General features: G+C 42.9%; 1 protein-coding gene across 1 annotated transcript in view; it reads right to left on the reverse strand.

Moving 5' to 3' along the window:
- The window catches only part of LOC126188687 (facilitated trehalose transporter Tret1-2 homolog), a 101,951-nt gene extending 77,275 nt beyond the window's left edge, over nucleotides 1-24,676 (reverse strand). Inside the window, exon 1 of the mRNA XM_049930293.1 lies at nucleotides 24,625-24,676. Within this exon, the coding sequence (XP_049786250.1) occupies nucleotides 24,625-24,676 (52 nt within the window). The remainder of the gene's footprint in view (nucleotides 1-24,624) is intronic.
- Between the last annotated feature and the right edge of the window lie 203 nt (nucleotides 24,677-24,879).

Below are 24,879 nucleotides of genomic sequence, written 5' to 3' on the forward strand. Positions count from 1 at the left end.
GGAACTGTCTGTCATTTCCAGAACCTACATATAAGCTCCCACCCCACAAGAGACAACTGCTTCCGATCCAGCGGGCCAAAGAACTGAGCTAGTTCATGAGTTCACCGCAAGAGGGCACCCTGATAGGTCACATTGGAAGGGGTTCATTATGTAAGAGGTTTACTGTTCACTACCCTACTGGAGCAAATGTGATTTCCATGTATTGCTCACGCTCTGCCTGTGATGTAAAACATCTCTGCTGGTATAGAATCGCAGGTCAGAGCCGTGTCGGCAGCAGTAATATTCACTTGCTCCTACAGAGCGGTTGCATTAGTTCGTTGTTATGGAGCAGTCGCAATAGCTTGCTGTTACGGAGAAGTCGTAGTAGCTCACCGCTACAGTACAGTTGATAGCCATGTGAGAGCAATAGCAGTCGCCGCTGGTGCAGCGTAGTTTATTGCCATGTAGTGTAAGGTAAACTTTGTTATTCTTAATCGCCATGTGCATGCTTAAATTTGTTGTCTGAGTTGTCAGTACGGTTTTGTTTCAGTCTTTTTGTGATTTGTCAGCAATAATTAAGTCAGGCTTATAATATTCAATTTTTATGTAATGGTTTGCTTAAATCTTTTCAATAATAAGGTTTTTCAGAACATAATATTTTACTAGTCATTACCATAAATTTAAATATTTTACAGATTTTCCCAGATCATAGTCATGTGTTGTTTAATAATCAGAGGACCAGCCTTGCAGCTGTGTCGACAAGCAAAGTCAGTTTTTTTCTAATAATGCAAATCTCAGACAAGTGTTGGTTAGTAGTAGTAGATAGGCCAGCATTGCACTAAGCTGTGCCATTTAGGAGCAGATATGTAGACAGTGTTATCCGGCGACACCATTATGAGGTAAGAATCTTTCCCCTTATTCAGGTTGATTTCACAGAGCCTGACGTAGCGCTGCTTACGACCAAAATTCATCAGTTTTAATGCTCAGTCTATTTTGTACGGGAAGTTATTTTACATACGAGAAGGTTACAACGTGATCGTGCAGTTCAGTCAATAGGAACACATCATGACGATGTCACGTGATACTTCTTAGTTGACGTGTGCCGCAGCCTCTTCATCCCCCGTGCAGTCTGGAGGGGGAAAATGGTGGGAAAAAGACTCAGGTCGATCTGTGGTGCTGGAGAGAGGAAGAAGTGTACTTTACTAATTTTTTTGACAATTTATTTAGGGACGGATTTCACCTAGTTTATTTATTACGCTGATACAAAAATCTCACCCTGATGTGCTTGGGGTCACAATATGCAGTTTACAGACCTGGAAACTACCCGTAAATAATGCAGTACGTTGATGGGCAGAGACACAAAAACTCGTAAATTACCGAAATAATCCAGTACATGGGACACAGACATGCAAACTACTCGTAACTCACCGAAATAATGCACGTGTAACGCTATGCAAACACGCACACAACGCTTAAACACCAGAAAATAATGCAGTGCACATAAAAAACGCAGCATAATAGCAACTGGAACCCTGATTCTACTGCATGGAAAGCCTATGTGCACTCCCTAGCCGGCCGACGTGACCGAGCGGTTCTAGGCGCTTCAGTCCGGAACCGCGCTGCTGCTATGGCCGCAGGTTCGAATCCTGCCGCGGGCATGGATGTATGTGATGTCCTTAGGTCAGTTAGGTTTAAAGAGGATTAATGACGTCATATATTAAGTCCCATAGTGCTTAGAGTCATCTGAAACATTTTTGCACTCCCTAACACATGTAAACTGCCAAGATGCGGGAGTACAAGGTTAGGATAGTGTACTTTATTTATTTTGTTCGGGAAACTGACGCAAATATGAATCCTAATTACGTAGTTAATCAAAAAAGGTCCTAATTACACAACTACGTATATGCATAGCGCTGCACAAGGACGGCACAAAATCACAACACACGGCAAAAACGAGACGATACCGTACAACTAGTGTTATCCCACTGGGAAACAATTTTGCATTTCCTCTCGAAACCACCATCAACAGTAACACTCAAACTCAACTCTACACCCTACAAGCTGGCAGGAAAAAGGCTGGGGTTTAAGGTACTATCTTTATTCCTTTTGGTGGGAAATATGTTCAACTCACAAGATGCTGGTGTTGAACACAGAGGAGTTTAAAAGTATATTACATGATAGCATACAGCATCTATCGCTGTTTGACATTGGAGTTCACTACAGACGCCTAATAAAAATCAACCTACAGCCCAGGTAGTCAAAACCAATACCATCACAACTGATGGAAAAAGATGCATCACATTTCCAATTAAATTTCGAAATAGTTGTGAAAAAACAGCATTTGTAACGAACGGTTCATAATGGAGCACATGTACAAGGGGAAAATCATTCTCTTAAAAGGCTGCAGAGAAGGCGGTAGTTAACTAAACAATAGGAGATAAATGAACAACTATCCCAAATGCCTCTTGGTCGTCTAAAGCATAGTGACAGAGCCGAATCTAATGTTTAGGGGATGCACAGTGACGAGCCGTCACAGACTAGACAGGTCCTCAATGCCTCCAATAGGCCTCTCGTTCTAGGATGGAAAACACTTTTGTTTAACGTCACGTAGGACGCTCCAGCTGGTACCGGGGCAGACCCACAGTCTCATAGAGAAGTTGCCAGCCATTCTGCGCTGGACTATTTAACATCAACTCGAATCCAACAATAAAGCAACTATTGAAAAAGAGGAAAAAAACATCTGCGATGACAATAAATGTCCTCTTTCCACGGAAATAGACAAAGCCCATTTTCATTTAGTTTTAATGAGCAAAATCGATATAGTTTTTTTACGTTTGACTGCACTCGCATCTCATTATTTTGCGACGTCCAACGAAGTGTACCGCCATCGATCACAAATGATCTCAGAGAAATACCCACGATGCATTAAAACAGGAAAAAACTTCGACTATTTTTCTGCGAAACTACTGATCATCATAGAATGTCCTCGTTATTTCGAAATGAAATTGATCAAGAGAGTCACTTTGCATGGCGAGTAATTTTTGCTTTTGTTTCTTATGTAGTTGGATTACACTCACCGTGGAGGTCCAATGGGAATCCGTGTAGGGAACACAATGTTCTTTGCGGGGAACACTAGTGAGAAAATGACATCTGAAGCTGACCACTGAGAGATTCTACAGCCCACAAAATACATTTCACGTAAGGACTATGCTATTAAAAACGCTATCGTCGTGACTGTGTTACGGTCACCATGCATAAAAAGCAGTCTTGAGTCTACAGGTATACACACAAGCCACTGATAGTGCTACGCATTGTGGTAGAAATGCTGTCAGCAATTTGGAATCAAGTCTATCCATTCAACCACTTACTTGCGTTGCATCCTGTAGAAACATTACAGCCACTGGTGAATCATATTCGTGGCACTCTCATATCTTGAAATGAGTCACTTTTTATCTCTCAGGGTGCATTCTTGTCTACCACCCAAACATGTATGTGGCGATCCTATTAAATGCATAGGTATTGGTTCATTGGAGCACGTGGTTCATGATCAAAGTCGCTTCCACAGACGTGTGTAAAGTTTCATCAACTGTACTGTAGGATGACCGTACCTAACATATTATCAATCACATGAGAGGGTTCCTGTATTTCTCTTCATAAGCAGTATAATACAATGTTTTTTTTTCGGTTGCATCGCATCCAGTCAGTGTACACTGCTGTTTCTACCATGACTTAGAGACCCATGTCAGCTGCTGCTAAACCAACATTACACACTTCAATCCTCTGGCTCTCACGCGAAGCTGCACATGGCATGGCATAAACTGTTCAGCTACCACACCACAGGCTGCTAGCAATAAAACACAGACGTGATGTTTCTCATTGACAAAAATGGGGAACACGTCGCAACATATGAAAACTGGAAGAGCGTGCAGTATTGTAGAGCGCTTCCAACAACTATTTGAAGGTGCTTGCCTGTACAGTTAATCTCATCTTTCGATCAAAAGAGTAGCGGATGAATCGATGCTCCATTTCGAAAAGCATTGTTCCTTCATTTTGCTGTCATGTACATGTTTATTGTTCTGGAGCTGACCATTGCTGGAAGGTGCTGTTCACAACACACGTGAGGTAGCACAAATAAAATGGGGTACAGTTATCTTATTGGTGAAACAAAAAATTAAAAACACGTGTATGGTATAGCAGCATATGTAAATATGACGATTCGGTAGGAATGAGGAATGCCTCCAAACAACTGTATTAAGGTGATGACATCTACATTTAATCCCATGTCCCACAGCGACAAGTAACAGATATGCAGAGTTCCATCAAGGTTCCCTCCATCTCGACAGAGTGGTGTCACTCAATAATTGTGCGATAATCAACAGCATACCCAGTGGACGGTTGGAATTGGAAAGAGCCATCCACGACACTTGCACATGCGCAGACATACAGAAAACAGAGCAAATGCCCTGCAAATTTGGAATATACGGCTGGAGGCGATTCGATGGAATCGAGAACAGTGCTATATTAAGCCTCCCGATCAGAAAAATAGTCGATTTGCGCTAGGTGTTGGCAGATGTACTACATTTACAAACAGTTTTGGAACATGGAACGAGAGGTTATGTCTTGTTCGCATGGATAGACGTGACATAAAAAATCTATATAATTGCGAAAAATGGTAGAAAATATGTATAAATTGAGCGAAAATACGCTGAAATTCCGGGAAATTGAGGAAGTAGTTGCGTTTGTTCTGGCTGGCGCAAAACAATTCTTGTACATGGTAACAAGCATGTGACAGCAAGAGGAATCCGAGAAAACGTCGACATCGAAGCGAAGGGGGTCAGGGAAACAGTTACTTTTTTTCCGTCGAGGCGGCATTGTACTGTATGTCGATTGAGGTAACAGTGATACACGCGAGTTCACTACTGTATTAGACGCTTTTCAGGAAAAAAAGAACCATCCATCTCTAAACTTGCATGCATTTGCATTAAAGGATAACAGAGTGGACGGGGTGATTGATTGAAATGGAGCTGTAACGAAGTACGATTTAATGGCAGACTGCTCATGCATTCTAGAGAGAGAGGGAGATTTTGGTGGTCATTTGACCATTTTTTCCGCTGTTCTGTCAGAATGCATCAGTCGCGTGACTTAGCCTGGGTTCGACTCGTATACAACAATGTGTTCTGTATTTGACTTAGAGCAACGTTTGTTTGCGATCGTTAGCAGCAAACCTCAGCGTCATCAAAGGACTTCCATCTCATGTGTGAAGGAACGTTACCATTCTGTTTCGACACAGTCCCCTAATGAATGAAGATTTATGCAATGTACTCCATTCCCTTGTCTCATCTCGGGTATACTGTATAATCGATACTTCGGTTTCATAGCTAAGATGATTCTGAGTTACCGATAGGTGTTTGTGAGACACTGCAATCCTCACGTATACACCTCCTTGACAGATGTCCTGTTTACAGAGTTAGTGGTGGCATGACGTCTAATTTCACATGTCGGATGCCGCTGCTATGCGTTTATCTGTTTCCTTTAAAGAGGTATTCTCCGTGAATAATGATCATTTTATACAGGACTGATGCAAGCGTAGTATAATTTTTGAATTTCTGAACTGTGATCGGATGTGAACAGTGGACGCTATACATCTCTGGAAAGCTACATCGTGCATGTACGATGTGCATTCAAGTTCTAAGGCCTCCGATTTTTTTTCTAATTAACTACTCACCCGAAATCGATGAAACTGGCGTTACTTCTCGACGTAATCGCCCTGCAGACGTACACATTTTTCACAACGCTGACGCCATGATTCCATGACAGCGGCGAAGGCTTCTTTAGGAGTTTGTTTTGACCACTGGAAAATCGCTGAGGCAATAGCAGCACGGCTGGTGAATGTGCGGCCACGGAGAGTGTCTTTCATTGTTGGAAAAAGCCAAAAGTCACTAGGAGCCAGGTCAGGTGAGTAGGGAGCATGAGGAATCACTTCAAAGTTGTTATCACGAAGACACTGTTGCGTAACGTTAGCTCGATGTGCGGGTGCGTTGTCTTGGTGAAACAGCACACGTGCAGCCCTTCCCGGACGTTTTTGTTGCAGTGCAGGAAGGAATTTGTTCTTTAAAACATTTTCGTAGGATGCACCTGTTACCGTAGTGCCCCTTGGAACGCAATGGGTAAGGATTACGCCCTCGCTGTCCCAGAACATGGACACCATCATTTTTTCAGCACTGGCGGTTACCCGAAATTTTTTTGGTGGCGGTGAATCTGTGTGCTTCCATTAAGCTGACTGGCGCTTTGGGATTGAAAAATGGCATCCACGTCTCATCCATTGTCACAACCGACGAAAAGAAAGTCCCATTCATGCTGTCGTTGCGCGTCAACATTGCTTGGCAACATGCCACACGGGCAGCCATGTGGTCGTCCGTCAGCATTCGTGGCACCCACCTGGATGACACTTTTCGCATTTTCATGTCGTCATGCAGGATTGTGTGCACAGAACCCACAGAAATGCCAACTCTGGAGGCGATCTGTTCAACAGTCATTCGGCGATCCTCCAAAACAATTCTCTCCACTTTCTCGATCATGTCGTCAGACCGGCTTGTGCGAGTCCGAGGTTGTTTCGGTTTGTTGTCACACGATGTTCCGTCTTCATTAAACTGTCGCACCCACGAACGCACTTTCGACACATCCATAACTCCATCACCACATGTCTCCTTCAACTGTCGATGAATTTCAATTTGTTTCACACCACGCAAATTCAGAAAACGAATGATTGCACGCTGTTCACGTAAGGAAAACGCGGCATTTTAAGTATTTAAAACAGTTCTCATTCTCGCCACTGGCGGTAAAATTCCATCTGCCGTATGGTGCTGCCATCTCTGGGACGTATTGACAATGAACGCGGCCTCATTTTAAAACAATGCGCATGTTTCTATCTCTTTCCAATCCAGAGAAAAAAAATCTGAGGCCTTAGTACTTGAATGCACCTCGTAGTATCACACAGAATCGATATTTGAAGGAAGTGGTTTTTTCATTTTACAGTTTGTTACCGTAGTTTACCATACACAAACCTACAGGAAGGATGCATATCATGTGCAGGAAATATATTTCCTACAATGGTATGATAACAATGCTGCATTTCACATGACTGATAGGTCGGAACCTGAAGTAATCTCACACTATAGCCTGCTTTAAGTGAGGAACCATGTAGCCTTAGGAGTGTGTGCGTTTATATTCCCTCTTACCAGCACCTTCCTGGTACTGATCCCAGACACTAGAACAATACTTTAAAATTGATAGCGTGGTTGACTTACGGAAAAGTCATCGAACTCCATCCGTCTGGAGCTCCACTCGTTCCTTGTTCTTCTTAAACGTCTGCTATTACATCACAGCATTTTCAAATCTTCTACTGTACACCGATAAGGGGTGCTAACCTCCTCGACATGGGCGTGTCTGGAGAAATCTTGTGCACTTGGATGAGCGAGGACTCAGCAAGCTCCATTCATTCACGAGACGTCGAATGTAGCAGTCCAATTCTGGTCAGCTGCAGATTAACTAGGTAGCAGTACTGCAGGGTGGACTGGTCAAAGACAATGCTAGGGGCTCTTTCAGTCTCTAATTTTATCCTAAGACTGCGAGAATGGTCTGACTCCCATCCACATAGAGCTCGATCGTAAATTATGCGCTGTGCTCAAGGTGCTAGAAATATCGAGAGTGCTGTCTGGTATACTTTGATGATGTATATGTTCAAGAATTAACAATGAATAGATGTACTGCACAGTCATCTATCCACATTCTCAATGACACTCGTAAAGTAGAGAAGGGACGGTTTAGCGATTATACGGAAATTGGGAAAGACGCTGTCACGTCGTTGGTCAGTGTTAAAATTACTGTAAAATTGCTAAAATTGTTTGCACTATCAATTGTGAAGCTTATTATTACAATATATCGACGGTGTCTTTTTCACCCCATCCACCCAATGGTATGCTGTTGGTTACCACATAATGATTGACTGACATCGCTTGTTTGAGATAGAGGAAGAGTTTTGGTGGAGGGTCAACACCTTCTGGGGATGAGTAGCATCGAAACAGTGATCACGCATATGATTGCAATACGAAGAATCAGTCGAAATGGAATGCAGAGCCATCAGCTATTCCATCACTTTGCCACAAAGTTTAAATGTAGAGGTCGCCAATCACCTTCGGACAGCAGTTTGAGACTCTCCACAACGCCACCAAACTCTTCTAGTTTCCTTATGTTGTAAGTCTTTTATTTGAAATCATCCAGTGTTTGTGGTGTGTTATGGCAGCAGCAGTAGAAACATGATTTATACCATACGAGGTCTAGCTTTCTGCGTGTGTGTTAATGTCAGTTTAGAACCTGACACCGAACTCGAAGTCGTGGCAGTAAAAAACAAAATTTATGGCAGTGCACAAAGCGTGTTACAGCAGAAAAAGCAATGTTTCAAACAACGACACCGGGTCACAGGGAGCATCTCTTGCGACTTATTGTATAGTTTGTGGGATACGGTCATCCTCCTACAGTACAGGCGATGCAACTTTACACTGGTCTGTGCAATGGATAAATACTTGTATATTTAATAGGATCGTTACATGTGCTCGATGCCGGCACGCAGACAGTTTGTAATTTTTCTCTTCTGGATGGTACAGAATAACGATGATAGAACGTTTGGATGATAGACGTGAATGGATTCTGAGGGACGCGGATCTGATTCGATGTAGAGTCTTTTTTACTTTTCCCAGCAAGAAACACCAACATAAAAGTTCGTACGGTTGTCGAGTTGCTGCAGCAGGCTTCATTTGACGCTGACTTTACACATCGAACACAAGTGGTGGAGCTACGAGAACATGTCCCCATTTCCACCGAGTGGTTGAAACACGCTCCTATAGCATTAACTCAGTTCGCTCTGTTTCTAAACAGACTGCAGAATGTGGTGGATATTGCTCTCACCGAATTCTGAGTAAAATTGCTAAAATTGATCTCACTATCAACTGTGGTGTGTTTTACAACAAATAGATCCATATCAACTGTGTCTTTCCAATCCCGAACGTCCACTGGGTACACTGTTGATCACAGCATAATTATCGAGTGACATCACTCCATGGAGATGGGGGGACCTTGGCTGAACACTGGGTATCTGCTACTTGTCGCTGTGGATCATGGGATTAAATGTAAAGGTCATCACCTTAATACAGTTGTTTGGAAGCGTTCCTCATTCCTACCAAATCGTCATATTTACATATGCTGCGATACCGTACATGTGTTTTTATTTATATTTTTATTTTTTTCACCAATAAGATAACAGTATCTCGTTTCATTTGTGCTACCTCACGCGTGTTGTGAACAGTACCTTCCGGCAATGGTCAACTCCAGAACAGTAATCATGTACATGACTGAAAAATGAAGGAACAATGCTTTTCGAAACAGAGCTTCGATACATCCGCTACCCTTTCGATGGGAAGATGAGATTAACTGTACAGGCAAACACCTTAAAATAGTTGTTGGAAGCGCTCTACAATGCTGCAGACACTTACAGTTTCCATATGTTGCGTTATGTTCCACATTTTTGTCAATGAGAAACATCACGTCTGTGTTTTATTTCTAGCAGCCTTTGGTGTGGTAGCTGTACAGTGTATGCCATGTCATGTTCAAATTCCTGTGAGAGCCAGAGGATCAAAGTGTGTTCATGTTAGTTGACCAGCAGCTGACACGGGTCTCTAAGTCATGGCAGAAACAGCAGTGTACACTGATTGGATGCCACGCAACCGAAAAAAAACATTGTATTAAACTGCTTATGAAGAGAAATACAGGAACCCTCTCATGTCATTGATAGTCTGTTGGATATGGTCATCTTACAGTACAGGTGATGAAACTTTACACACGTCTGTGGAAGCGACTTTGATCACGAATCGTGTGCTCCAATGAACCAATACCTATATATTTAATAGGACCGACAAGAATGCACCCTAAGAGATAAAAGTGAGTCATTTCAACATATGAGAGTGCCACGAATATGACTCACCAATGGCTGTAATGTTTCTTCAGGATCCAACGCAATTAAGTGGTTGAATGGATAGACTTGATTCCAAATTGCTGACTGCATATTTACCAGCAAGCCTAATACCATCAGTGGCTCGTGTGTGTACCTGTAGACTCAACACCGCTTTATATGCATGGTGACTATAACGTAGTCATGAGGATCGCGTTTTTAATAGCATGATCCTTACGCAAAATGTATGTTGTGGGCTGTAGAATCCCTCTGTGGTCAGCTTCAGATGTAATTTCTCAATAGTGTTCCCCGAAAAGAACATTGTGTCCCCTCCACAGATTCCCATTTGACCTCCCTGGTGAGTGTAATCCGACTACAGAAAAAACAAAACCAAAAATTAGTTTTCGCATAAAAATACTTGAAATTTTTTCCTGATTTTACGCAGGGTGGGTATGTTTCTGCTGATCATTTGTGATCATTGACGGCACACTTCGCTGGACGCCACAAAATAATGAGATGCGAGTGCAGTCGAACGTTAAAAGCTATACCGATTTTGCTCATAAAACTAAATGAAAATGGGCTTTGTCTATTTTCCTGGAAAGAGAACATTTATTATCGTCGCGGATGTTTTTTCCCGCTTTTTCAATAGTTGCTTTATTATAGGATTTGAGTTGATGTTAAATAGTCCAGCGCAGAACGGCGGGCGACTTCTCTATGAGACTGTGGGTCTGCCCCGGTCCCAGTTGGAGTGTCCTATGTGATGTTAAACAAAAGTATTTTCCATCCCAGAATGAGAGGCCTATTGGAGGCATTGAGGACCTGCCTAGTCTGTGACAGCTCGTCACTGCAGATGCGTCCCCTAACCATTAGTGTCAACTGTGTCACTATGCTTTAGATGTCCAAGATGCATTCTGGACAGCCGTTCTTTTATCTCCTTTTGTTTGGTTGACTATACCTGATTTTGCGTTGGTGAAGTACCATTGTCTGAAGGCGGACAGTAGGCTGCTGGTGGAGTAGCTCCCTCCCTCGGTCCATCCACCCTGTAGCTGGAGAGAGGGCCTCGATTTTCGGCAGTTTGTGATTGTACATCGAGGAGAACGCCCTTTCAACTACCGCCACCTCTGCAGTCTTTTAGGACGACGATTTTCCCTTGTACATGTGCTGCATTATGACCCATTTGTTACAAGTGCTGGTTTTTTCATAACGATTTCGAAGTTTAATTAGAGCTGTGATGCATTTTTTCCATCAGCTGTAATAGTGTGTATTGGCTTTGATTACCTGGGCTGTAGGGTGATTTTTTGTAGGCGTCTGTAGCGAACTCCAATGTCAAACAGCGATAGATGCTGTATGCTTACAGGTAATATACTTTTTAAACTCCTCCCTGTTCAACACCAGCATCTCGTGAGTTGAATATATTTCCCACCAAAAAGAATAAAGATAGTACCTTACGCCCCTACGTGTTTCCTGCCAGATTGTAGATGTAGGGTAGAGTTTGAGTGTTTCTATCGCTGCTTTCGCGAGGTATTGCGAAAAGTTTTCCCCAGCAGGATGACACCAGTTGTATGGTATCAGCAGTTTTTGCGCTGTATTGAGCATTTTTGCTGTCCTGATGTAGTGCTATGCATATAGTTGTGTAATTAGGCCCAATATTTGTGATTAATTACGTAATTAGGATCGATATTTTCATCAGTTTCGAGTGGTACTGCGAAATTTTTTTCCCAGCAGGATAACACCAGGTGTAGGGTATCATCACTTTTTGCACTTTATTGCGATTTTATGCCGTCCTTGTGCAGCGGTATGTATATAGTTGTCTAATTAGGACCAATCTTTGTGTTTAATTACGTAATTAGGATGATATTTGCGTCAGTTGCTTGAACAAAATAAATGAAGTACACTGACCTAACGTTGCTTTCCCACTTCTGGACAATTTCCGTGTGTTAGGGGTTGCCCTTAGGCTTTCCATGCAGTAGAGTCAGGGTTCGAGTCGCTATTATGCTGCGTTTCTTGTGTGCACTGCATTCTTTTTCGGTGTTTAAGCGTTGTGAGCGTGTTTATACAGCGTTTGCATCTCTGTATCCTGTGTACTGGATTATTTCGGTAATTTACGAGTTGTTTGCGGCTCTGCACATCAGTGTAATGCATTATTTATGAGTAGTTTTCAGGTCTGTAAACTGTATATTGTGACTCCAAGCACGTCAGGGTGAGATTTTTGTACCAGTGTAATAAATAAACAAGGTGAAATCCGTCCCTAAATAAATTGTTCCAAAAATAAATAAACTACACTCCTTCCACTCTACAGCAGCACAGAACAGGCTCAGTCCTTTTTCCAGTATTTCTTCCCTCCAGACCGCTGGAGGATGAGGAGCCTTGGGCACACTTGCAGCTGAGAAAAACGCGTGATGTCATCTTGATACTGTGCTCCTACTGACTGAATTGCACGATCACATGACCAATTGCGGCGCCCTCTAGAGGTGAACTCGCGAACTAGCTCAGTTCTGTGGCCTGCTGGATCGGAGGCAGTTGTCTCTTGTGGGGTGGGATCTCATATGTACGTTTTAGAAATGACAGACGGTTACAGCAGAGACAGATGTTTCCATACGTTGAGCATTTGATCTTTAATGCGTCTCGATGCAAAGCATTTATTTGCAGCATCATACTATTCCTCTTCACGTGTTCTATCATTAATGCTCGCTTCTATTTTTCATGCAGTGAGCTGTGGATGCACTTCTTGGCTGAATGAGTGCATGTAATACAGCTGTTAAAACTCGCCCTGTCTGGCATCAACATCTCGCTAAATGAACACATGCTCCTTCCACACTGACAGCTCAACAACCACTGATATCTCACCCTCTTGTGTTGGTAACACCACACTAAGCCGCTACTGCTGTAGGTAAATAATAAATTTAAACAAATTTAAACAAATTATATTCGAATTGAACGACATTATGAGCAGTCTCTAGTGTGAGCAACACGATACTAACTCCCCTCAGCTGCATGAGTAAGCTCTTAGAGCAAAATTCCCTCCAAAATTCGAAATTCCCACCCATTCTGCAAGAGGATAACGTGCCATCATGAAAAGTCGGAGAGGGGGGGTGGGGAGGGCGCCAGGTGACCCATAGAAGGACATAATTCAATTTTTCGCCAAAATTCATACTTCCTGCCATGAGGGGGCGTGCCACTTTCTCACCGAAAGCGGCCATCTTGGATAACGGTACTCGCGTCATCATCTGATGTCACGGCCGCGATCTTGGATGATGTCATGCGCTGTTGCCAAGTCTACAGGCCGCCATCTTGGATGGCGTCATTGCCACCATCTTGGATGGCGTCATTGCCGCCATCTTGGATACATCTGGCAACAATGCACTCTGTCCCAAAAACCTCACTACTCTACTACTGTTCTCAGAAAGCTTTGCAAAATCCAGGATGGTATAATGACAGTATTACAAAAAGATAGATTGCTACTCACTATATAGTGAAGACACAACAAAAAGACTTCTAAACAAGGAAGCTTTCATTCAAAATTCCTTCTTCTGATTATACAACATGCACTCACACACACATTCACACCAGCACAACTCCCTTTTCACCAACATCAGCTTTTCTGAACTGCAGCAAGTGCAGCCTGCTCCTTACCCCCACCACCTGGATTGCCACTCCCATAATGTGCTGTTGCTTTCAGCAGCCAGAAACAGTGGTCATGTGCTTGTGAGTTAAGTTTTCATGACTGTGTATTTATATGTTGTCTAATTCAGAACAAGGCTGTTTGGCCAAAAGCTTACTTGTCTAGCAGAGTTTTTGTTGCAGCTATCTGTGCCTCAACGTTTCCACTATGTGGTCAGTAGCAATCTATTATTTTCATAATACTGTTGTTATTCTATTCTGGGCTTTCCATTCTTTGACTTTGCCTAGCAGCTTTTCTTCCATCCCATAACCCAATGTTGTTCTCCTTTGTTACTGTTTTCTAACCCATTACTTTACTCTGTGTGCATCCTTTTTTTTCTCTCATTTCCTGTGGTTTACATGTCGCTTTCCAAAACGCATCACTCATTGTGACTTATGAGCTACAGTATATCAACCATCTCATCCATGCACAACACACAGCTACGTGATTGTGGCCGGCCGTGCGGTTCTAGGCGCTACAGTCTGGAACCGAGCGACCGCTACGGTCGCTGGTTCGAATCCTGCCTCGGGCATGGATGTGTGTGATGTCCTTAGGTTAGTTAGGTTTAATTAGTTCTAAGTTCTAGGCAACTGATGACCTCACAAGTTAAGTCGCATAGTGCTCAGAGCCATTATGTGATTGTAATTGTTGTTGGTGTGGCATCTCATGTCCCACATTACTACCGCTGATATCATTAATCCTAGACCTTCCAGTTGATGACTCTTCCTGTGTAACTCTCATATATATCTGCATATTATTTTCCATATATTCGTGTGCCATACGGACTTGTACAACATCCTACAAACCCTTCCCCACTCCCCACTCTTTCTCCTCTCTTATTCTAGTTTTCACAATCCAGACTCGCTTAATCTGATCACATCTGCTATCCCCTCCTTCATACATATCCATCACTAAGCTACAACTGTTTTTTTTATATTTGTATTTGATCTCATTGTGTTTTCACCTCGATTTCAGTTTATTTTCGCCATTAACCATCGACCTAATCATTCAGTTTTCATCTTGTTTGTACTTCATCCATTCTGTCTTTTTTTTGTTATTTTTCCCACGTATTTTGGCGTATTTTTTCGAGTTTGTTTCCACTTACTTCTGCGTCATTTACGTATTTTTGGGGTTTTATCCCGCACCATTGATCGTTACTCCTTCCATCTGCACTAATACAGAGAAGTTTTCTTATGCCAACCCAGAACCCAATCACTCGTACTGTTCCTGCATTATTTCGTGGCTCATGGAACACCCACAGATGGCCTTACCATCAAATTACTCGTCTCCAGTATCAATCCCTTCTTCCACAATGACCTTCATCTGATCACATTCCGCCAGTCCTTAACCCTCATCAACATAGTCCTGCAAAACCATGTAAATCAGGTTCAAACCTCCTTGCATTACCTACACTGTATCCATAAAATTCTCTTGCTGTGCAATCCCAGATTCCTCTATCCTGTCTCACACACTGAAACTCTTGTCCTCCACGAACTAGAGCAGCACAACGCCACCTCAAAAAGTACTCCAACCTTTGCACATCGTACTTTCGCCTTTGACTGTCACCAACCGCCACCTGTACAACAGCCTCAAAACCTCCCCCACATCCCCTCAAAGCTGACAAACCCTGTCTCGTAGACCTGCTACATTTACCACCCCCTTGAAAACTCCCATCACCATACAGAATCAAGAACCTAAGCAGACCTGACACACAGTGAGGAATCTTTCCTCCAAAAGCCTTAGTCCCACAGAAGTATCATTACCTTTCAAAGTCCTTAACTTCTGCCCCATTCCCAGATTCAGTTATGTTGGACTTTTTAAAAACCTTCTCTCCTTCTCCTGGTCCTCTTCGCCACCAGCCCTACTAATCAGACTCAACCAAAAACTAATGTTGAATCCTGCTGACTCATGCCAGTCCTCCACTCAACTGTGATACACCCCCACTGCCCCTAAATCACCCCCTGTTAAATTTGCATAATTTCTTAATCGCAAACCTTGCCTCGACATCATTCCCCAAATCCCAAAGCATGCATGCTAACCTTACATTCATAGAAAGAACTGCAATTCATGTCTTAAAAACTGGTCCCTATCTTATAATCTTACTGCTGCCTAAGGTTCCACCAGTGTGGTTTTGAACCACAAGTATTCCCTGGCAGAAAACCTTCACTGGCTGTCAGATTCGTCCACCTACAAATCCTGCCATAATGACTCCATTCCTAAAAATCCAGCAGGATCTCCAGTCTCTCCCTAAAACCTTCGACCCATCCCAGAACCTCTCCCCAAAGTCTCTCTCTCTTCTCAACGTTACAGCCTCCCTACACTTCTACCTCCTACATGCTTCATAAAGTGCATAAATCCAACTACCCAGGACACTCTATTGGACTGTTACTGTGCCCCAGGGAGAGAATCTCTGGTCTTGTAGACCAACACCTTCATCCTATAACCACAACTTCCCATACTACATAAAAGACACTGAACATTTCCTCCACCAGCTCTCCACAGTTCCTATTCCTATACCCCACTGTGCCCCTGCTCATCACTATTGATGCCACCTCCCTTTTCCTAACATCCTTAATGACAATGTCGTTACCAATATTGAACTCTAGCTCTCCAAATGCCTGATGGGTTCCAAACCTACAGCTTCCTTCCTGGTCACCATGACCAACTATATCCTCAACCAAAATTACTTCTCCTTTGAAGTCTTCATCTACAAACAAATCGGGGGCACAGTAATGGGCCCTTGCAAGGTACCATCCCGTGGCAACCCATTCATGGGTTGTCTAGAGGAATCGTTCCCAAACATCCAGAATTCCGAATCTTTCACTTGATTCCGATTCATTGATGACATCCTCATCATCTGGACCAAGGATGACGACACCCTATCCACATTCCTCAAGAACCTCAACAACTTCTTCCCCATTCATTTCACCTGGTCCTCCTCAAACCAAAAAGTTACCTTCCTCGATGTTGATCTCCACCTCAAAGATGGCTACATCAGTACCTCCATCCATATTACATCTACCAACTACCAGCAATACCTCCACCTCGACAGCTGCTATTGATTCCATACGAAGAAGTCCCACCCACCAGTGGCCATCGTATCTGTAGCGATGAGCAGCCACTCTCGAAATACACAAATGTTATCACCGAGCCCTTCACAGACCAAAATTACCCTCCCAACCCTGTACAGAGACAGGTCTCCCATGCCTTACCTCTTCAGTCACCAGTCACGTCCGGAAGTCCCACTGTCTGATGACAAAGGAACATCCCCCTTGTGACTCAGTACCACAGAAGACTGGAACAACTGAATCATGTTCTCTGAAAGGGTTTTGACTACCTCTCAACATGCCCTGAAAAGAGGCAAGTCCTACCCACTCTCTTTTCATTCTTCCCACAGAGGTATTCCACTGCCCACTGAACCTACACAATATTGTCATCCATCTCTAGTCAGCTCCTGCTCTCAGCACCTTGCCTCTTGGCTCATATACCTGTAATAGACCTAGATTCGAGACCTGACCCATACATCCTCTCACCACCACCTTCTCCAGTCCGCTCACATGTATTATCTGTCCTATCACAGGCAGGGCTACCTGTGAAAACAGTCATGTGACCTAGAAGCTAAGCTGGAACCACTGTGGTGCGTTCTATATGGGCACAACAACCAACAAGCTGTCTGTCCACATGAATGGCCAGTGACAAACTGTGGCCAAGAAACAGCTGGGCCATCCAGTTGGTGAGAAAACTGCCCAACACAACGTTTTTCACTTCAGAGACTGTTCCATCTGGATCCTTCCAACCAAAATTTGCTTTTCTGAACTGCAGAAGATGAGAACTCTCCCTGCGATATAGCCTACGTTCCTGCAATCCTTCTGGCCTCTACCTTAGTTAGTCACTGTCATTTACCAATCCATCCGCTTCCCTGTTCCCACTCCACCATCAACAGCCTTCTATTCCACCAACTGACCCACAGTCCTTTTACTTCTTTCCTTTTCCACTCCCCCTCCACCTCTGTCTAATCGCCCAACTTCACCTAGCTGCCATACCTTCTCACCACCCCTCCCTGTATGCTCCCACAAGGAGCGCTTACCATCCTCTCCATCTCCCCTCACCAGCCTTCTCTTTACTGCCCCCACCCAGACTGCTTCTCCCATCATGCGCCGTTGCCCACAGTCTGGCCTTGGCAGTCAACTACATTGATCAATTGCGTGTGAGTTGTGTTTGTGTGAATGTGTGTGCGTGAATGTTGTTTAATTCAGAAGAAGTCCTTTTAGCCAAAAGCTTACTTGTTTAGCCGTCTTTTTGTTGTATCTGTCTGTGTCTCAGTATCTCCGCAATATGGTGAGTAGCAATCTATCCTTTACATAATATTATCAGGAAGAGTTCTGAAATCTAGTGAGCACACCAGTTGTTGCTCCCTAATTGCTTAGTAAAGGTCCATGAAAAATACTTCACAAATCTGTGGAAAGTTTTGGAAATTTGAAATACCATGAAACACGGGGTTCAAGAATTTTTTTGCCAATTTTCAGTACAAGTTTGTTATTAATTACAGACATATGTCCACTATTGTCATCATCATGAACATTCGTTCTTCCACTCTGAATTGAAGGACACAACTGACACACAATATCTTCACTCATCACATTTAGTCCTTATACACAGAGTGTTCAAAAAAAGTGTCTAATGTTTGAGAGGTCATATTAATAATTGAAAAAAGAAAAATAAGTGCAATAAACATGGATTCGGAAGCGCATACTTTCCAAGATAAACAAGTGTTTATAGGAAGAGCTGCACTACGCTTGACTGCGGATATTAGCCCAGTTGTTGCATTGGTGCTCTGTCCAATGTGTCGGCAGGATATTATGATACCTTACTCACAGTAATCTACCTTATGTTAGGCAGTACTCTACCTACTGTTAGGTGGACTGCAGTCTATTGTGTGGTTCGAGTCGTGTTGTAGGCTACGTTAGTTTTTGTAGTGTTTGTGCGCTTTATTGTACAGTATGGCCAATTGTGGGTAGCTAACATGTGTTTCACCTTCTTCCAAACGCAGTTTCACTTATTTGTTTTACGGTCGCAGGTTCGAATCCTGCCTCGGGCATGGGTGTGTGTGATGTCCTTAGGTTAGTTAGGTTTAAGTAGTTCTAAGTTCTAGGGGACTTATGACCTAAGATGTTGAGTCCCATAGTGCTCAGAGCCATTTGAACTTATTTGTTTACTGTTATTGCGCTTTTTGTACGTACAAGTGGTGTATCACATTTACAATTTCTCTCTGTCACCACTTGTTAACAATGGAAGCCTACTACTGGACAAGTGAAGTGTCGGATATGATGTTCTGCTATGGTTTAGCAAATGGATGTAGCCTTACGCTGAAAAATATCCAAGATAAGAATGCGCTCTGATAAGCTTCTCGGCATACTTTTTCAGCCTCTGGGAGACACAGGTAGCCTTGCACCTCAGGAGACTGACAGTGGAAGGCGTATGTGCTACATTTGATGGACGAAACCCCTAGGACCAGTGTGCGACGAATAGCAGATGCTGAAGGCGTTTCTCACTGTCTTACTTGGTGGGGGGGGGGGGGGGAGGGGGTACTTCATGAACAACTGCTGTGCCCATATCGTTTACAGTGCGTTCGAGCCCTAAGGCCACAGGATTAGCGGTTCTGTCAATGACTGTTGCAGAAGTGCGCCACTGATCCACTGTTCACATCCAAGTTCTTATTTACCTGTGAAGCAGGGTTCACAAGAGATAATGTTGTGAATTTCCATAACCAGCATGTATGGGCAGACGTAAATCCCCAAGCAATTCAGGAAAGAGGGCAACGTATGAGCAGGATACTTGGAAATAGATTAAAAGGGCCATATGTGCTACCAAACAGATTAACTAGGGCGCATTAGCTAGACTTTGTTATTAATCTATTGCCTACGTTGCTGGAGGCTGTGTCATTGCAGCAACAAATACAAATGTGGTTCATGCATGGTGGCTGATGGTGCAGAAGCACACTTTCGTCACAAAGTGCGTGAACATCTGATGCAGACATTGCAGGACCTCTGGACTGGTCGGCTGAGCCCCACACATTGGCCTGCTTGTTCCTCAGCCTCAATCCGCTAAACTTTTCGTTATGAGGACACTTGAAGGAATTGGTCTACGACACGCCAATCAACGATGTGCGGACACTGCAGGGTCACGTCTTCAATACATGCCAGCAGGTACGACAACTGGGTATACTTCTAAGGATCGGTCATTCCTTAAGCTGGAGGGCAGATGGGGGCATCGTCATGAATGGACGCCTAGTTGAATACCTCCTGTAAATACTTGTTTATCGCCGAAAGTATGCATTTCTGGACCCATTTTTATTGGACTTTGTAACGTCTCTTAGTAAAAGACATAATGTGATAAAGAGAAAAACATGGTGTATCATATTTTGTTATTGTATAAAATTATGTATTTTTTTCATTATTTATTTGAGATAATATCTGTGTCGGCGAGTAATGAAACCGCCACAGACGATAAATATCAAACAAAGATGAGAATATGAGACTAGTATAAATAATACATAACGAACATTGATTTCTCTGTCTTCTTCTTGGAGTTACGTGAGAAGGATAGCCTGTGACGTGATATTGTATGCTAGCGTAGCATTCTTTTGTTAAGTTTGTAAGAGAGACGCCATTAGGCAAGATTGTTAAAAAGGTGTGTACTACTCAAATTGTTTAAATGTTTGAATAGAGTTATTTAGTGAAACCTTGCATTATGATTCATGTCAAGCTTGCCTGGTATTTTATCCCATCCCTTTAAGACATTTTCAGTTGGTTAAATATTATTCGTGGTGCAGAGCGGCGCTACGAACGAGCCAGCCGCTGCCGCGGTTCATTTAAATTGCAGTACATGAAACCTATCATACCGCAAAGAAGCGGTCAGGTAATAGTGAAGTGAAAAATTATTTCTTTCAGCTTTCGAAGTTGCAGAGCAGAGCAGCAGATTTTATGATGTGTTTTACAGGCTGACGCGGGCTGCTGATAATATAATACTAATAGTGAAAAGAGATAATTTATTTTCATCACATGAAAGAAATCTTGCTGTGCGTAGTTCTGGTCTGGCAACCTTATAGTAAAAACATTATTTTTCTCCGATAATAGTCTCATGTTCTCGCCTTAGCCGTGGTACTTATTGTTGTTTTACTATTAACAAAAATCCACTGCAAAATTATGATGCTGAACAATCATTGCGTACTATAACTGCTTTAATAGAAAGCCAGATACAGAACAATAGGAACATAATACATTTTCTTTTGTTGAAAATTAGTGATCCAAAGAAAGGCATAGCACAGCACCGCTAAAAGGTATTTCGAGTCTCTTTTCGTAGTAACATATCTCATTTGATATATGAGTTGTTACGCGAATAATAATAAGAATAAGAATAAAAACAAAGCAAATAAATAAAAATTAGGCCAGAGAGGTGAAAACTTCTCTCAGAAACTTTGAGCATCCTAATAGGGTGCCCCTTATAAAACGGACGCCTCACGCCCAAGATTCAGGTAACAATGCAATAACTAAAGGACTGTATAATACGAGGGTCACTCCAAAAGAAATGCACACTATTTTTGTAAAAATACAGTTTTCATTCTTCATATGTGAAATTTTTACAGTGTGTAGATAAATCCTTTCCGCTTGTTTTCAGAGTTAATTCAATCTGTTCCCGTGAGTGGCGCCGTCACAGCATGTCTTCAATGTGGCTGCTACACTTGACATTCGTCAGAAGCAACGTGCTGTCATAGAATTCCTGTGCTGTGGAAACGAGACAGTGGGAAACATCCACAAGAGGTTGAAAAAGGTGTATGGAGATGCTGCTGTCGATCGCAGTACAGTTAGTCGGTGGGCAAGCGGGTTACGTGATGAAAGCGGGCACGGCAATATTGAGGATTGTCCTCGCAGTGGCAGGCCTCGTACTGCACACACTCCAGACAATGTGCAGAGAGTTAACGGATTGGTGACTGCTGACAGACGCATCACAGTGAACGAATTGTCACGCTACGTTGAGATAGGGGAAGGAAGTATTTGCAGAATACTGAAAGTGTTGGCGTTAAAAAAGGTTTGTGCCAGGTGGGTTCTCAGGATGTTGACAGTGGCTCACAAAGAAACAAGAAAAACGGTATGCAGCGAACGTTTGGAGCAGTACGAGAATGGTGGAGATCAACTTCTTGGAATAATTGTGACAGGTGATGAAACATGGCTCTATCATTTTTCACCAGAGACGAAGAGGCAATTAATGGAGTGGCATCATGCAAATTCACCCAAGAAAAAAAATTCAAAACCACACCTTCTGCTGGAAAAGTTATGGCTACGGTGTTTTTCGATTCCGAAGGACTCTTGCTTATGGACATCATGCCAAGTGGAACCACCATAACTTCTGATGCATATGTGACAACAATGAAGAAACTTCAAGCTTGACTGAGTCGTGTTCGAACACATCGGCAAAAGCAGGATGTTTTGCTGTTGCACGACAATGCACGGCCACATGTCAGTCAAAAAATCATGGTAGCGATCATAAGACTCGTATGGACAACACTGAAACACCCACCTTACAGTCCTGACCTGGCTCCATGTGACTATCATCTCTTTGGGAAACTGAAAGACTCTCTTCGTGGAACAAGGTTTGAAGATGATGACTCCCTTGTGCACGCTGCCAAACAGAGTCTCGAACAGGTTGGTCCAGACTTTTACCGTGCGATTATACAGGCGCTGGTTCCAAGATGGCGTAAGGCAGTTGAGAAGTATGGAAATTATGTGGAGAAATGAAAATATTGTTCCTAAAGAACGTATCCACACAATGTAAAACTTTCAAACATGTAGAATAAAGGATGGATTTAAAAAAAAATTGTGTGCATTTCTTTTGAAGTGACCCCCGTAGCAACGTCAAAAAAATGCAGTTACCTGTTTATAAGAGTTTCTGGAAGTGGTTGCCATCGGCATCCAGGCATCGTTGACGTCGTGTGATGATGTTAACAGCAACACGCTGTAATTCTGCAGGCATAGCGTTGTTTCTTTCTCTAGCAAAGTTCCGTTTAAGATCATCTTTTGTGCGAGGATTGTCGACATACATTTTGATTAGTGTGTCCCATAAATAAAAATCACATGACATTAAGTCTGGGAACCTTAGGGTCAGAGGCTTATACTGACAAGTCTGTCTTCAGAGAACACATTGATGATGTGGGCCATACTTTGGTCAGATGTATGAGTGGTTGCTCCATCTTGCTGGAATACTGCATACAGATTATCTGCATTTGTTAATTGTGCACACAAAGGGTCACAGATTTCTGGATGTTTGGCACTGTTAAAGTTTAATTGAAAAGCACGTGGCCAATAATGTGCATGTCGGACAAAGCACACCAAATACTTATCTTCTCTGCGTGGAGAGGTTCTTCATGCAGGATATGTGGTTTGTTCCAGGATCAGTGTCTGCAATTCTGGGCTTTACGTAACCAGACAAATGAAACCAGACCCCGTCTGACATGAAGTAAAGCAAGGGGTCCAAGAAACCGTTAGCAATCGATGTTAACAGCCAGTTACAATAATGAACTCTTTTTTTCCTGATCGCCAAATCTCAACTGTTGCTCCAGACTCACCATACAGGCTTTTATTTTCATATCTTTTAGTACATGGGGTACCAGATATACCAACCTGCTATGGTAACCTCCTTACTGACTTGCGGGGAATTCTCGTAACGTCCATGCGAATTCTGTTTATTGTCCTCACTGTCGATCACCTATTCCTCTGCACATTTTGAGCGACTCCTACAGCCCAACAGATCTTCAGTGGTGCTGGTCGTGGGAAATTTCCTACCAGGACACGTCACGTGGAACATTTCTTTACATTCCTTGATGGAGCTTGTCTTTATGTAACACTCCACACTATCAATTCACTGTTCTAATAAAAATTGCCCGATTTCTGTAACATCTCAAGAATATTATTTTCTCACAACTAACGCATCTGCGCTCTATTTTCCGATAAAATGCAGTGTAGCCAACTTTCGAACAGTGTTGCCACTTCACAAGCAGTTCGAATAGAGATGATTAACCGATACGTGAGGCGTACCGGTTTCATGTAGGACATCCAGTTGCACAAATTCTGCGATGAGTGTCAACAGCCTTCCGTATTCTATAATATCTTCCAAACCTTTTTTTTTTTATTGTATTGTAGTGCTCCTTTTGGATGGCTACGGTAGACGAAAGAGAAGCAGTGAGGTTTCTCACTGTAGCATCCCTATGCGCACTATGCTACTGCGTCAGTAAGCGTAGCAACTGTTCCCCCTTTCCCTATAGCGATGGCTGTCTGGAACTTCAGGGGGAGTACCTCGCCCCACCATTATGTCTGGCGAGGACAGAAGAACGGTGAGGGTAACACAGCACCGACTCCTTCCCGCAGTGCTGACACCATTATCTGTATTTTGAGCTTACGTTAAAAAAAAGGTGAACATACAGAAATACTGGTAGCGTTCGCAGCCAAATGAATATTCTCCAACTAGTGCTGTTTTGCTTCGCTAGAGCCGCACATTAAAAGGAGTCAACTTATCGTGGCCAAACTGTACATGAAAATGAAAGTTACTTAACGCATAGCCCTCGTATGACTGTTTGGTTTGAGGATCATTCCACCTGTTTGGTGTGGTAACTAAAGTCGTGGACCTGAATCACATCTAGAAAATCTTTTAGAACGCTAGAGACTAGATCAGTGCACCTGTCCATCCTCGGCAAGTTACCATGGTAGAAGTGGTTAGACCTTGTTGTCTCATACATAAGAAATATCACACGATTGCCATAGCAAACTGAATCTTTTATAGAGGCTTGGGCAGGTGTTTTATCCTATCAGGATGAACGAGACTGTTTTTTCACGGTGACTTAATTTTGTTGTAGCCGTCTCTTGCACTTATGGCCGTAACATTCGGAGTAGCCATACCCCTACAAGAAGATTCAAATTGATAAACTCACCCCAGAAGGCAGCGAGATACTGCAGGTTTGTGGTGACGAACGGTATCCGCATCTTACCTGTTTAACAAAAAGAGAATTAGATAATTTGCAGGATAAAAGGCATCAACGCCGTAGGATAAGCGTTACAACATTCTAAATGAGTCCCAAAGAGCTTAAGGAATTCATGAAGAGTGTTGTGAAGCTCGTAATTCTACACGACAACATATTTCTGAAATAGTTAGTGTAAACAGTCTCATCACATTTTGCAAGACAGAC

The sequence above is a fragment of the Schistocerca cancellata genome, chromosome 5, assembly GCF_023864275.1.
Source record: "Schistocerca cancellata isolate TAMUIC-IGC-003103 chromosome 5, iqSchCanc2.1, whole genome shotgun sequence".
Taxonomy (NCBI): domain Eukaryota; kingdom Metazoa; phylum Arthropoda; class Insecta; order Orthoptera; family Acrididae; genus Schistocerca; species Schistocerca cancellata.